Raw genomic sequence first — 16,316 nt, forward strand, 5'->3', positions numbered from 1 at the left:
CTATGGAAGAGGAAGAGAAGACAGGGATAAGAGGACCAGGGAGAAGGAAAGAGAAGACAGGGATAAGAGGACCAGGGAGAAGGAAAGAGAAGACAGGGATAAGAGGACCAGGGAGAAGGAAAGAGAAGACAGGGATAAGAGGACCAGGTACAGGAAATGGCAACAGAAAGGGGCCCCAGTACAGGAAATAGTAACAGAGAGGGGCCCCAGTACAGGAAATAGCAACAGAGAGGGGCCCCGGTACAGGAAATAGCAACAGAGAGGGGCCCCGGTACAGGAAATAGCAACAGAGAGGGGCCCCGGTACAGGAAATAGCAACAGAGAGGGGCCCCGGTACAGGAAATAGCAACAGAGAGGGGCCCCGGTACAGGAAATAGCAACAGAGAGGGGCCCCGGTACAGGAAATAGCAACAGAGAGGGGCCCCGGTACAGGAAATAGCAACAGAGAGGGGCCCCGGTACAGGAAGTAGTAACAGAAAAATAAACATGAAATACAAAAGTAGATGAAATAGCAAAGTAGGATGAAGAAAGCTAAGAACCCATGTAGAATAGGGGCCTCAGTAGTATAGGGAACCCAGTGACCCCCCTCAAATAAAATAACTGTTGGTTGAGTCCACACCCAGAGTACGACATCATCAAAACGCTCCAGTGAATGGACGTCCACGACATGGGGAATATAACCCTGCTGTCTTCAATATGTTATCATCCAGCCCATCCTACTACCTCGGGATAGCCAGCAGTAAATCCTCCACTGTCCAATACTTATTCTACAGCGTTGGCCCAACCATCCATCAGTATGGCCTATACAAACATGGATGAGCGTGTGGCCTCAGAGCCACTATTAGAGAGAAGGGAGGGAGTGAGGGGGGGCTGGCAGGCTTCACACTCCATGACCTGTCCTAACATGGCTGCCCCAAGTGACAAGTCTTATAAACAAGAAAATGTTTTCCCAGAGGTCTGTGTTTCATAAATGCACTCGAAAGAGCCGTTTCTTTCTACTGTACTGTGGGGAGATTACACGTAAATGTGTGTATTGTAGACGTACCCTAATATTTCTGTCCATGTGGTTTCAGTTATAGCAGACAAAGTTTTTCCAAAGTCCTTGCTACCTCGGCATGAGGCTGAACAGCCGACAAGCCTTGCCGTCAACATACAGTTATGATAACTCAGCTTCATTTAAACTTTTAAAAATGACCCACAATGAGAATACTTTTGTCTCAACATCAATAGATGGAAAAATGGAGTAAAATATATGTCTGTTATAAACAGGGCGGTAATCTATTCTACAGGTTATAAACAGGGCGGTAATCTATTCTACAGGTTATAAACAGGGCGGTAATCTATTCTACAGGTTATAAACAGGGCGGTAATCTATTCTACAGGTTATAAACAGGGCGGTAATCTATTCTACAGGTTATAAACACGGCGGTAATCTATTCTACAGGTTATAAACACAGGGCGGTAATCTATTCTACAGGTTATAAACACAGGGCGGTAATCTATTCTACAGGTTATAAACACAGGGCGGTAATCTATTCTACAGGTTATAAACACAGGGCGGTAATCTATTCTACAGGTTATAAACACAGGGCGGTAATCTATTCTACAGGTTATAAACACAGGGCGGTAATCTATTCTACAGGTTATAAACACAGGGCGGTAATCTATTCTACAGGTTATAAACACAGGGCGGTAATCTATTCTACAGGTTATAAACACAGGGCGGTAATCTATTCTACAGGTTATAAACACAGGGCGGTAATCTATTCTACAGGTTATAAACACAGGGCGGTAATCTATTCTACAGGTTATAAACACAGGGCGGTAATCTATTCTACAGGTTATAAACACAGGGCGGTAATCTATTCTACAGGTTATAAACACAGGGCGGTAATCTATTCTACAGGTTATAAACACAGGGCGGTAATCTATTCTACAGGTTATAAACACAGGGCGGTAATCTATTCTACAGGTTATAAACACAGGGCGGTAATCTATTCTACAGGTTATAAACACAGGGCGGTAATCTATTCTACAGGTTATAAACACAGGGCGGTAATCTATTCTACAGGTTATAAACACAGGGCGGTAATCTATTCTACAGGTTATAAACACAGGGCGGTAATCTATTCTACAGGTTATAAACACAGGGCGGTAATCTATTCTACAGGTTATAAACAGGGCGGTAATCTATTCTACAGGTTATAAACAGGGCGGTAATCTATTCTACAGGTTATAAACAGGGCGGTAATCTATTCTACAGGTTATAAACAGGGCGGTAATCTATTCTACAGGTTATAAACAGGGCGGTAATCTATTCTACAGGTTATAAACAGGGCGGTAATCTATTCTACAGGTTATAAACAGGGCGGTAATCTATTCTACAGGTTATAAACAGGGCGGTAATCTATTCTACAGGCTATAAACAGGGCGGTAATCTATTCTACAGGTTATAAACAGGGCGGTAATCTATTCTACAGGTTATAAACAGGGCGGTAATCTATTCTACAGGTTATAAACAGGGCGGTAATCTATTCTACAGGTTATAAACACAGGGCGGTAATCTATTCTACAGGTTATAAACACAGGGCGGTAATCTATTCTACAGGTTATAAACACAGGGCGGTAATCTATTCTACAGGTTATAAACACAGGGCGGTAATCTATTCTACAGGTTATAAACAGGGCGGTAATCTATTCTACAGGTTATAAACAGGGCGGTAATCTATTCTACAGGTTATAAACAGGGCGGTAATCTATTCTACAGGTTATAAACACAGGGCGGTAATCTATTCTACAGGTTATAAACACAGGGCGGTAATCTATTCTACAGGTTATAAACAGGGCGGTAATCTATTCTACAGGTTATAAACAGGGCGGTAATCTATTCTACAGGTTATAAACACAGGGCGGTAATCTATTCTACAGGTTATAAACACAGGGCGGTAATCTATTCTACAGGTTATAAACACAGGGCGGTAATCTATTCTACAGGTTATAAACACAGGGCGGTAATCTATTCTACAGGTTATAAACACAGGGCGGTAATCTATTCTACAGGTTATAAACACGGCGGTAATCTATTCTACAGGTTATAAACAGGGCGGTAATCTATTCTACAGGTTATAAACAGGGCGCGGTAATCTATTCTACAGGTTATAAACAGGTTTTAAACACAGGGCGGTAATATATTCTACAGGTTATAAACACAGGTTGGTAATATATTCTACAGGTTATAAACACAGGTTGTTATATATTCTACAGGTTATAAACACAGGGCGGTAATATATTCTACAGGTTATAAACAGGTTATAAACAGGTTATAAACACAGGGCGGTAATATATTCTAGAGGTTATAAACACAGGTTGGTAATATATTCTACAGGTTATAAACAGGTTATAAACACAGGGCGGTAATATATTCTAGAGGTTATAAACACAGGTTGGTAATATATTCTACAGGTTATAAACACAGGTTGGTAATATATTCTAGAGGTTATAAACACAGGTTGGTAATATATTCTACAGGTTATAAACACAGGTTGGTAATATATTCTACAGGTTATAAACACAGGGTGGTAATATATTCTACAGGTTATAAACACAGGGTGGTAATATATTCTACAGGTTATAAACACAGGGCGGTAATATATTCTAGAGGTTATAAACACAGGGTGGTAATATATTCTACAGGTTATAAACAGGTTATAAACACAGTGGTAATATATTCTAGAGGTTATAAACACAGGGCGGTAATATATTCTACAGGTTATAAACAGGTTATAAACACAGGGCGGTAATATATTCTACAGGTGTTCTTACCTGGTATCTTGAGGTTGAGGTCACAGACACTACCGACGGTGGCGATGGAAGCAGCCTTCTGTCTCCTGGTGATGCTCTCTCTGACGCGGCCCTCACCTGTCACCTTCACTGTGAACGGGCTGCCTGTGGCGACGAAAACACACTTCATTTTATAAGAAAGGTCATCAAATGATTATACCATTTGCCAAAATTAGATCACTGACAATTCACAACCACAAGCTCTGCTGCAACACCAGAAGGGTATCTTAGTTACATCGACTCAGGGTTTTCTAAAGCGAACTAGCTTCAGTTCTTCACATTCCAGCTCGGGCTTCAACCGTAAAACGACGGTGGATGTTGCTCGTCCGCCATGTTGCACGTGGCTAGTCGAACGCCGAACTCGTCATTGAGAAACCGCTGAAACATCAATTCACGGGCTAGTCTGAGCCACATTTTCATTTGTGCCCAAATAAAAAAATATATATATAGGAAATTCAGAAGGCTGTGGTAGAAAACAGGCTTTTAGAAGTACCAGGATGGGGACCAGGAAGTAATCTAGTTGCGTTATATTTCACTCTAATACCACAGCATGGTTGAATACTTGGTTCTAATTGGTTCTAAGGACATTCTAGAAATACAGAGGTGCCAAGCTTGTAGCGTCATACCTAAGAAGACTCGATGCTGTATTCGCTGCCAAAGGTGCTTCAACAAAGTACCGAGTAAAGGGTCTGAATACTAATGAAAAAGTGACAGTTTTATTTATAATAAAATAGGCAAACATTTCTAAAAAAAACAACCGTTTTTGCTTTGTCATTATGGGGAATTGTGTGTAGATTGATGAGAATTGAAGGCATTTAGCTCATCTGGTAGGCTCGTGTCACTGGGCAGCTTGCGGCTGGGTTTCCCTTTGTAATTCGTGAAAGATGTGGCAGGGCCAGCGTAGTAGGATTTAATCTTAGTCCTGTATTGACGCTTTGCCCGTTTTTGATGGTTCGGACATCGTAGTGGGATTTCTTACAAGCATCCGGATTAGAGTCCCGCTCCTTGAAAGCGGCAGCTTTACCCTTTAGCTCAGTGCAAATGTTGCCTGTAATCCATGGCTTCTGGTTTGGATATGTACCTACAGTCACAGTGGGTACGATGTTTTTCGAAGTACTTATTAATGAAGCCGATGACTGATGTCGTTAACTCCTTAATTCCATCGGAATATTCCAGTCTGTGCTAGGGAAACAGTCCTGTAGCTTAGCATCCGCTTCATTGGACCACTTCTGTATTGAGCGCGTCACTGGTACTTCCTGTTTGAGTTTCTTCTTGTAAGTAGGAATCAGGAGGATAGAGTTACGGTCAGAATCGAGGGTGAGCTTTGTATGCATCTCTGTGTGTGGAGTAAAGCTGGTCTAGGAGTTTGTTTTCCCTCTGGTTGCACATTTAACATGCTGGTAGAAATGAGGTAAAACGGATTTCAGTTTCCCTGCATTAAAATCACTGACCACTAGAAGCGCCACCTCTGGATGAGCATTTTCTTGTTTGTTTATGGCCTTAAACAGCTCATTGAGTGCAGTCTTAGGGCCAGTATCAGTTTGTGATGGTAAATATTATGGTCTAGCACCCATTGAGTTAACCTGCCCAGGAGAAGGATTCGTTGCCATAGAAATGGACCTGGCTAAAAAAGGTGAGCCACATTCCTATGACCAGTTATCCCGAGCTGAACTCCGAGTAGACCAAAGTTACCTCGCTAACTCCTCAAACCTGATTGGTAGGATACCCCTCATCGGACACTGATCATTTTGGTATAAAAGGAGTGTCTGGAACAATAACGTAGCTGTACGTAGACTCACCTGGCACGTGTTGGTCAGCGAAGCGTACGGAGACGATGTAGGAGCCCGGGTCTGAAGGGCAGTAGGGAGACAACACACGTCCCATCGTCCATGTCCTGGGTCTGAATGTCCACCTTACTGGGCCCCTCAACAGATAGGGCCAGACCCCCGTAACCTGGGTAACAACAGAGTAGACAGTCAGACGCTGGATATACAGGACTAGACCCCTGTAGCCTAGGGGGACAACAATACCAGTCAGACAATTCTGGGAGTTAGACTGAACAATGAGGTGTTTGCCAAGTGGCGTAGCAGTCTGAAGGCACTGCATCTCAGTGCTTGAGGTGTCACTACAGACCGTGGTTCGATTCCAGGCTGTATCACAACCGGCCATGATTGGGAGTCCCATAGAACGGTGCACAATTGGCCCAGCGTCGTCCTGGTTTGGCCGTCATTGTAAATAAGAATGTTCTGACTTTCCTAATTAAATAAAGGTTAAAAAAATATATATTTCTTTTTAAATGCATTCAGCAGTCATGTGAGTTTCGAAATGTTTAGGAAATTATTGGGACCATTATATGACTAAATTAAAAGATGCTTTCTAACAAACCATGATGCTGTAGATGGACTATACTTGGAAAAACAAACATGGCATGTGAAAATCCCAGACGTAAAAGCCACATATTATCTCGTTCATATTATACAGCCAATGAAAAGACTAAACTTAATAAACAGAATCACATTTCTGGTTTCCAGAAAGAATAGTTTTGGTTTCCTGTAATACAGCGTTAAAGGTGAAATAAAAAACAAACATTAAGTTCATTCTCTTACTGTATATCTGAAGCTCTGTTCTGTCCGTACCCAGTCTGATTGGAGGCCGTACTATTCTACCCAATCACAACGACTGTGTCCCAAACAGCAGGCTGTTCACTACGTCGTGCACTACTTTTAACCAGGGCCAATAGGAAATACAGCCACTGACTCCACAACATCCTAGGTCCTACCTAAAAATCACACTGCAGATGTTTTGGCAGAAACTTACGTCATCTACGTTTACCGGAAGCTGGGACCCCCAGAGACCATGTGTTAAGTGTGTGTGAAGGTGTGAGAATCAATAATGGGGAACATAAAGGCTGTGGTACGGCTCCCAAGTGAACGAGACAAGAACGAGCCGTGTTAACCGTGTGTGTGTGTGTGTGTGTGTGTGTGAGCGCTAACAGCTAGCCGCCCTCGTCACGTCATCACCATGCTATTAGGTCTTATATCTGTAATGTATAGGAGTCATAGGCCAGCTATAGTATAAACATGGTATGTGCTACGTAACCATCCCTTTAAAAGCACTGCTGCAATAATCCCCTTTTAACTGTCCAGTGGTAGAGCAACCCCACAAACCAGGCCCCCCCCAGGGGGACCCCACAAACCAGGCCCCCCCCGGGGGGGACCCCACAAACCAGGCCCCCCCGGGGGGGACCCCACAAACCAGGCCCCCCCGGGGGGGACCCCACAAACCAGGCCCCCCCGGGGGGGACCCCACAAACCAGGCCCCCCCCGGGGGGACCCCACAAACCAGGCCCCCCCCGGGGGGGACCCCACAAACCAGGCGTGTAAGAACCTGAGGTTAAGTGTGAAAGGCATGCAGTCATATATGAAGGCAGCCCCCATGGTCTCTTAAAGCAGCCATTTCAATAGGAGACTAATTATTTTAGGTGGTGGTGAGGGGGTAACAGAGTTTGGCGGGGTGACCCTGGGCCGCTGTAACACCTAGAACCAGTTATAGGGTACTATTCAAGACACTCACCCGCTTCTCGTGTGTCGACCACAAAGTCAGACATGTCGAAGGTGTGACCCTCGACCAGCCCCTGGCCGTTACTAATACCTTGACCTTGGAGGCGTCGCCGATCTCGGATTGCACAACCATGATTGTGATTGGGCTGTTGGCAACATGGCAGCCCATTCTTCTTGATGCTCACCACATGCTCTCCAACCTCCCTCGGGATGAAGGAAATACCTGGGGGGGGGGGGAGGAAGGATAGATGGGACAGAGAGAAGGGGCAGGGAGATTGAATTAGTTTAGCAGGGCCTCTAACTATCTAGACAGATTCATTTATTATAGGTCAGAGAAATACATACAAGTAGTCAGCTGTAAGTATTCCTATTAGTACATAGCATATCCCATTATACACATCACCTGTATCAATACTTCATTGACAAACAAATGTAATTCTTGAAGAAAGCTCCCAGCCCTTCAGTCAGTTAAATCAGTGGGTAATGGAGGGCAAACAGGTCACCCACCTTCAGCGTAAAAATGCATTGGGAGCGATACTGTCACACTGCAGTCCGGACAACAGTTATTCCTCCCATTTTTGTAACCACTACATCACTGCAGAGTAATAATCCAAACTGTACAGGTTAAAGCTCTTACCCAGGGGGGGGTCACGTCTTACCGACGTGGTTACCGGTCCGGGGTCACGTCTTACCGACGTGGTTACCGGTCCGGGGTCACGTCTTACCGACGTGGTTACCGGTCCGGGGTCACGTCTTACCGACGTGGTTACCGGTCCGGGGTCACGTCTTACCGACGTGGTTACCGGTCCGGGGTCACGTCTTACCGACGTGGTTACCGGTCCGGGGTCAGGTCTTACCGACGTGGTTACCGGTCCGGGGTCAGGTCTTACCGACGTGGTTACCGGGCCGGGGTCAGGTCTTACCGACGTGGTTACCGGGCCGGGGTCAGGTCTTACCGACGTGGTTATCGGGCCGGGGTCAGGTCTTACCGACGTGGTTACTGGTCCGGGGTCAGGTCTTACCGACGTGGTTACTGGTCTGGGGTCAGGTCTTACCGATGTGGTTGTTGGGCTGTCTCTTGAGCAGGCAGGGTTCGTCGCGGCCAGAGGGGGCCTTGATGCTGGCAGTAAGTAGAGACAGGTCAGTCTCTTTAATGTCCAGGGAGAAGTCAGCTGCAGAACCCAACTTCAACTGAGAACAACGTTTCTCCTCTGAAGAGACAGACAGGGGTTAGTGAGTGAGTTAAAAGGCAGTCACATTGACCATTCAGGATGAGAGACGTAGAGAAATTGACTTCTCAGGTCAGGGATGGGCCTTCTCAGAGCTATAGTGTCAGCAGGGTTTTTGTTCCAGCCTAGTACTAACACACCCAACTTAACCAATAGTTGTCCAGACAACAGACAAACTGATCAGGAAATAGTGTTGAACGGGACACACAAAATGTATTACAATTGAATTTCAATGAACTGAATGAGGAGGCTAAGAAGAGTGATTGAATTTAGAGCAAGTACAAGAAATACTCTTGTCCCACAGAAGAAAAAAAATGTCGCTTATTACTTAAGTTTCTTAGAATAAAATACCCCACTAAAATGGTCTGTTCAATTCCATCATATCCTTATAATATATACGTGTGTGTTGACTGAATATACAGCAGTGATGTCTGCTGAATGAACAAGTTGATGGTGAAGGCTAAGTCTTCGCTACTAAGCACAGAAAAACATTAATATATTTTCAAGACCTGAGCTATTTAATGTAGGCGTTTCATTCATTACATTTACTGACAGAATGTTAAATAGTCACTATAAATAACGGCGCCATTGGTAGAGGGGGGCGGAGCGGCCCGGGCGCCATTGGTAGAGGGGGCGGAGCGGCCGGGGCGCCATTGGTAGAGGGGGGAGGACACAACGCTGTGGGGCCGGTGGAAATGGTTTAGCAGCCTTTCCAATAAATTGGAATACAAAAAGCCATCCCTTCTCGACAGGCTCTTGATGAGTTTAGGGACTTTAAACCTATTAAATGGATGTTTGCCAGGCATGTCACTTCACCCATCTCTCATGCACTGTATTTCTAACCTCATCTGGATGGATCCAAAACGATTTACTACGGGAATAAAATATCCCCGAATGACAGAAATATTGGAATAACGTAGGCTAATGCAATTGAAGGCAACACATTTTTGTTTACTGAAACTCCCAAAGTTCTCCAATGTTAAAATAGGATATGGAGCAATAGCAATAGTGTGGTCAACTATTTCAGCACCATTTCACACTGCTCTGAGACAAGCATGGGGACTTGTCTTGATAAATCAATGAGATGTTATATTGTTACTGAATCTCCGTTTGGGTATCGGTTAGACTAGAATTAGGGTGTGAATTTTAGGATCATTTTGCTCTTCACTTAGTAACCTAGGCCAACTCCTGACCAGTCACTTTGTACTGCTCCATCTTTTCCTAACAGAAACCCCGAGGCCGACATAGGATACAGTAAAACGCATTTTTCATTTTTCTTGGAATACAAACACCATAATATGGAATCCATTTAATTATGATAAATAATAATTTAAACAAATTAGAATAAATCCCATTATAGTCTGTTCTAAAAAAAAGAAAAAAAGTTAAATTCTAGTACAGACAATATTAAAAACAGTCAAATGCATTTGTGAATTAAATGGCTTTATGAACCGACATGTTGCGGTTTATTCATCGTTTAATTATTTAAGGCTCCTTTTGTCATTTCCTTTTATAACTGAAATGCTTGACTGTATTTAAGAAGACATAACATACTGTATATTGAAGTAGGTCGGTGTGCCAGTAGGTTATGTTAGAAACATCTACAGTAAACAGGACTTTTACTCCTACAGGTCCATGTCATTTAAGTAACTGAGCTTCTCAACGACACCCTCTGGTGGTCAAACCAGCATTAACAATTAATTAATTAACGTGTCATACCGCAGCATACCACAAGCTGAACAACCACTGTTTGACCATGTGCTTTTCTCTGTGTGTGGTTCGTCTTTTCATTGCAGCGCACCGATATGTTGTAATAAAGTTGAGAATGTGTGTCATCTGTGATCCTAGCTGTGTGTGTGTGTGTGTGTGTGTGGTTAGTCTTTTCATTGCAGCACACCAGTATGTTGTAATAAAATTGAGAACGAGAGAGAGAGAATGTGTGTTCTGTGATCCTAGCTTTGTGTGTGTGTGTGTGTGTGTGTGTGTGTGTGTGTGTGTGTGTGTGTGTGTGTGTGTCTTACCTGTGATCCTAGCGTTGAAGGGGCTGCCAGCGATGTGCTTGTCATTGTACCTGACCAGTATATGGTAGTCTCCAGGTAAAACAGGCAGGTAGGTCACTGTGCAGGTACCATCTTTATTATCCAAACAGGTGATATCTGCCTTGGACGGCCCCTCGATGGCCAGGTCCAAACCTCCTGCAGACCAGTCAGAAACACAGTCAACGGGTATAAGATGGTCCCTCTACCAACACTAGACTTGTTCCAGATAACCATGGCATCCAGACTAGTCATCATTTACACTAAAACATATTTGTCTCTGCTCGGTGGTGAGAAACATTACAATACTCCCTCAGAGCAAACCACGTCTCCTCTGTACGTACCCTCGGCAGTGTCGTGTGTGTGTGTGTGAGAGAGAGACGGTAATCTCCAGGTTAAGTACCGTCGGTAGCATCCTCTGTGTAGATGGTGAACATGGCGGTCTTGTTGGCGATGCCGTAGACCAGACCGGGACCGGATGCAGTCACATTGGCACTGTTGGCGTTGTTCACATAGAACTGCAGAGGAGACTCTGAAGAGACAACAATGACGTCATCAACCGGAGACGATAATCAGCATGTCTCCCCCCCCCCCCCCCCCCCCCCCCCCCCAAGGCGACAAATATCCATCCAGGTAGGACGTGACAGCAGAGATCAGGTGTACACTGTCTACCCCCCCAGGGAGACATGCATCAAGCCACAGCCATCTCATTAGTGGTGATGAGATACGAGTCATTGGTGAGATTCATTTGAAATTGACTGTCACACCGTCAGAAATACTGTTGACACGTCAGGATGTCTAAATGGGGGGGTAGAGACCGTCAGGATGTCTAAACGGGGGGGGGGGGGGTAGAGACCGTCAGGATGTCTAAACGGGGGGGGGGGTAGAGACCGTCAGGATGTCTAAACGGGGGGGGGGGGGGTAGAGACCGTCAGGATGTCTAAACGGGGGGGGGGGGGGTAGAGACCGTCAGGATGTCTAAACGGGGGGGGGGTAGAGACCGTCAGGATGTCTAAACGGGGGGGGGGGTAGAGACCGTCAGGATGTCTAAACGGGGGGGGGGGGTAGAGACCGTCAGGATGTCTAAACGGGGGGGGGGGGTAGAGACCGTCAGGATGTCTAAACGGGGGGGGGGGTAGAGACCGTCAGGATGTCTAAACGGGGGGGGGGGGTAGAGACCGTCAGGATGTCTAAACGGGGGGGGGGGTAGAGACCGTCAGGATGTCTAAACGGGGGGGGGGGTAGAGACCGTCAGGATGTCTAAATGGGGGGGGGGGGTAGAGACCGTCAGGATGTCTAAATGGGGGGGGGGGGGTAGAGACCGTCAGGATGTCTAAATGGGGGGGGTAGAGACCGTCAGGATGTCTAAATGGGGGGGGGGGGGTAGAGACAGTCAGGACGTCTAAATGGGGGGGGGGGGGTAGAGACAGTCAGGACGTCTAAATGGGGGGGGGGTAGAGACAGTCAGGACGTCTAAATGGGGGGGGGGGGTAGAGACCGTCAGGACGTCTAAATGGGGGGGGGGGTAGAGACCGTCAGGACGTCTAAATGGGGGGGGGGTAGAGACCGTCAGGACGTCTAAATGGGGGGGGGGTAGAGACCGTCAGGACGTCTAAATGGGGGGGGGGGGTAGAGACCGTCAGGACGTCTAAATGGGGGGGGGTTAGAGACCGTCAGGACGTCTAAATGGGGGGGGGTAGAGACCGTCAGGACGTCTAAATGGGGGGGGGTAGAGACCGTCAGGACGTCTAAACGGGGGGGGGGGGTAGAGACCGTCAGGATGTCTAAACGGGGGGGGGGGGGTAGAGACCGTCAGGATGTCTAAACGGGGGGGGGGTAGAGACCGTCAGGATGTCTAAACGGGGGGGGGGTAGAGACCGTCAGGACGTCTAAACGGGGGGGGTAGGACCGTCAGGACGTCTAAACGGGGGGGGGTAGAGACCGTCAGGACGTCTAAACGGGGGGGGGGTAGAGACCGTCAGGATGTCTAAACGGGGGGGGGGGGGTAGAGACCGTCAGGACGTCTAAATGGGGGTAGCGACCGTCAGGACGTCTAAATGGGGGGGGGGTAGAGACCGTCAGGACGTCTAAATGGGGGGGTAGAGACCGTCAGGACGTCTAAATGGGGGTAGCGGGCCAGAACAGTATTCCAACCCCTTCCTTTAACTGTTATTTCACTGAGCTAATACACGACTAACCACACAGAAGCATATTGGATTCTCTTTGGCTTGGCTGTAGATAAAAGCTGATCAAATTAAAATAACACCTCAATAAACTGATTGGTAGAAACTACAGGGAGTGTTTCCATGGTAACGTCAGTCCCTGTATAAAAACACTGAGATCGATGTCGTGAGAGAGAATCATGGCAGCCCGTCGGCCCTTCTCCCCAGTCTGCATAACAAACGGCACCCTATTCCCTACGTAGTGCACTACTTTTCAATAGGCAAAACTGAGCCTAGATCAGCGCTCCTACTTTTAGACACTTGATAAATACGGGCCCAGGGGCCATAGGCCTCAGGTCAACGGTAATGTACTACATAGGGAATAGGGTGCCATTTGGGATGCATGCAGTCATGGAAACTGTAGGGTCAAAGGCAGAGCTTTCTGTCCCTATATAGACTGATGACGATGTAGGAGATAATGTTGAACCCCTACAGACCGCACCCCCCTCCTCCTAACCCCTCACCCCCCCTAACCTCTCACCGTACCCCCCCTAACCTCTCACCGTACCCCCCCTAACCTCTCACCGTACCCCCCTAACCCCTCACCGTACCCCCCCTAACCCCTCACCGTACCCCCCCTAACCTCTCACCGTACCCCCCCTAACCTCTCACCGTACCCCCCTAACCCCTCACCGTACCCCCCCTAACCCCTCACCGTACCCCCCTAACCCCTCACCGTACCCCCCCTAACCTCTCACCGTACCCCCCCTAACCTCTCACCGTACCCCCCCTAACCTCTCACCGTACCCCTCCTAACCCCTCACCGTACCCCTCCTAACCCTCACCGTACCCCCCCTAACCTCTCACCGTACCCCTCCTAGGGTCCCAGGGAGGGATCCACACATTCTCCTGATGTCACCAGGTCTTTCACCACCAACTACCAAGAATCTCAAACAGGTCTCTGAGCTTAAAACTAAATCTCCTCCAGAAAGGAAAGCAGAGGGATTCTCTTCTTCCTCTCCCCCTCGCTGGTATGTCCTGTTCATGACTTCAATACACAGGAATCCTGACAGGACATTCATCACTGCTCTGTGCAGTGTGTGTGTGTGTGTGTGTGTGCGCGCGCTGACCTGGAATGTGCGTTCCGTTGTACTTGATGTGCATCTCATGTAGGCCGGCCTCAGTGGGGGCGAACTTCACTGTGACTGTCCCGTCCTTGTTGTCCATTATCTCAGGCTGAGCAGTCTTCCCTGAAGGCATGTGGACCTCACCTAGAGAGAGAGAACGTAGGCATTTAGGAGAAGAGTTACTGCCCTACAATACGTCACTCTGTACCAAGAAACGTCATTCCAATGTGTTGAGCTAATGACGAAGAAGACAGACCTTCCTCTCCATCCTATCAACCAGGAAAGACATGGCCCTTGATCTGTTGGTTACTGCAGTGGTCAGTATCTCACCTCTTAACCCTGACCCTCAACAGGAAGTTACTTCCTGTTCACCATCTCACCTGTGATCTCTCCCTTGCGGAAGGCCGAAAGGAATGACCATGTCGAAGGGCCTGAAACCCGTTCCGTTCATACGGTTGCCTGGGTGATATGACCCGTCTGTCACCTGGAGGGGAGAAGAAAAAAGGGGGGGTGATGATCGTTAAAAATGTGACCGATATGTCTTTGGTAGGAGATCTGTCCAAAACAGGAGAGTGACTAAGTCTGTACGTCTTCACCGCATTTCTACCATTTTTACAGTCTCATTCTGCCTGAGTTGTCCTGTAGTAAAAAGCTGAGGTACGAGAGAATCAGGTAGGCAGGGCAAACAGGCAGGAAGTGATTCAGATACAGCAGTCAGGTTCCGTTGGTTCCCTCTTGCAGGAGTAAGGGGTGAATGGAGTAAAGGATGGAGGGATGGGTAGAGAGAGAGATGGCAGATACCCCACAGCATACCTGGAAAAGCAAAAGCTCTCAGAACTCCTGGGAAGAACAAGGAAGACACACCCAAATACCTGTTAACCGGTGGTAATATATAGTAGATGAGCTGGAAAGAGAGAAGAGAAAGAGAGAAGAGAAAGAGAGAAGAGAAAGAGAGAAGAGAAAGAGAGAAGAGAAAGAGAGAAGAGAAAGAGAGAAGGAGAAAGAGAGAAAGAGAGAAAGAGAGAAAGAGAGAAAGAGAGAAAGAGAGAAAGAGAGAAAGAGAGAAAGAGAGAAGAGAAGAGAGAAGAGAGAGAAAGAGAGGAGAAAGAGAGGAGAAAGAGAGGAGAAAGAGAGGAGACAGAGAGGAGAAAGAGAGGAGAAAGAGAGAGAAAGAGAGGAGAAAGAGAGGAGAAAGAGAGGAGAAAGAGAGAGAGAAAGAGAGGAGAAAGAGAGGAGAAAGAGAGGAGAAAGAGAGAGAAAGAGAGGAAAAGAGAGGAAAAGAGAGAGAAAGAGAGGAGAGAGAGAAAGAGAGGAGAGAGAGAAAGAGAGGAGAGAGAGAAAGAGAGGAGAGAGAGAAAGAGAGGAGAGAGAGAAAGAGAGGAGAGAGAGAAAGAGAGGAGAGAGAGAAAGAGAGGAGAGAGAAAGAGGCAGGACAGTGGTTCCACTGTTTATTGTACTGTAATGGTCTGGCATGGTGCCACGGTGGTGAGCTGACAGACAACGAGGGCAGGATGGAGGACAAGATAACTCAATGGAACTAACATGGGCATGGGACACCTGTTTTTCCAGTGTACGATCAGAGAGCGGTAGAATATTAGGCCAAAGAAACAGTGATCAGCCAGTAGACATAAACAGCCATTTCCTACAAATACGAGGGAGGCATGGAGGGGGAGAGAGGGAGGCATGGAGGGGGAGAGAGGGAGAGAGGGAGGCATGGAGGGGGAGAGAGGGAGAGAGGGAGGCATGGAGGGGGAGAGAGGGAGAGAGGGAGGCATGGAGGGGGAGAGAGGGAAAGAGGGAGGGGGAGAGAGGGAGGGGGAGAGAGGGAGAGAGGGAGGGGGAGGGAGAGAGGGAGGGGGAGAGAGGCATGGAGGGATCTCCTTGAGATGCAGTTCAGGTTGGGTGTGACAGAGGGGGATGATGAGAAAGGTGTTTCTCTACTCTGTTCCCAAGGCTGTAAGGAAGGAAGGAAGGAAGGAAGGAAGGAAGGAAAGAGGCGTTTCTCTACTCTGTACCCAGGGCTGGAAGGAAGGAAGGAAGGAAGGAAGGAAGGAAGGAAGAGGCGTTTCTCTACTCTGTACCCAGGGCTGGAAGGAAGGAAGGAAGGAAGGAAAGAGGCCTTTCTCTACTCTGTACCCAGGGCTGGAAGGAAGGAAGGAAGGAAGGAAAGAGGCGTTTCTCTACTCTGTACCCAGGGCTGGAAGGAAGGAAGGAGGAAGGAAGGAAGGAAGGAAGAAGGAAGGAAGGAAGGAAGGAAAGAGGCGTTTCTCTACTCTGTACCCAGGGCTGGAAGGAAGGAAGGAAGGAAGGAAGGAAAGAAAGAGGCGTTTCTCTACTCTGTACCCAGGGCTGGAAGGAAGGA

At 47.2% G+C, this 16,316-nt stretch overlaps 1 protein-coding gene across 1 annotated transcript in view; it reads right to left on the reverse strand.

Annotated features, from left to right (window-relative positions):
* Positions 1-16,316, reverse strand: part of flnba (filamin B a) — a 111,423-nt gene that overhangs the window by 12,925 nt on the left and 82,182 nt on the right. The window contains 12 exon segments of the mRNA XM_045705698.2: positions 3,823-3,945; positions 5,640-5,703; positions 5,705-5,793; positions 7,414-7,483; positions 7,486-7,560; positions 7,562-7,623; positions 8,456-8,611; positions 10,651-10,824; positions 11,069-11,197; positions 13,958-14,098; positions 14,335-14,359; positions 14,361-14,438. Coding sequence (XP_045561654.2) covers positions 3,823-3,945; positions 5,640-5,703; positions 5,705-5,793; positions 7,414-7,483; positions 7,486-7,560; positions 7,562-7,623; positions 8,456-8,611; positions 10,651-10,824; positions 11,069-11,197; positions 13,958-14,098; positions 14,335-14,359; positions 14,361-14,438 — 1,186 coding nt within the window.

The sequence above is a fragment of the Salmo salar genome, chromosome 22, assembly GCF_965601325.2.
Source record: "Salmo salar chromosome 22, fSalSal1, whole genome shotgun sequence".
NCBI classification, from domain to species: Eukaryota; Metazoa; Chordata; class Actinopteri; order Salmoniformes; family Salmonidae; genus Salmo; species Salmo salar.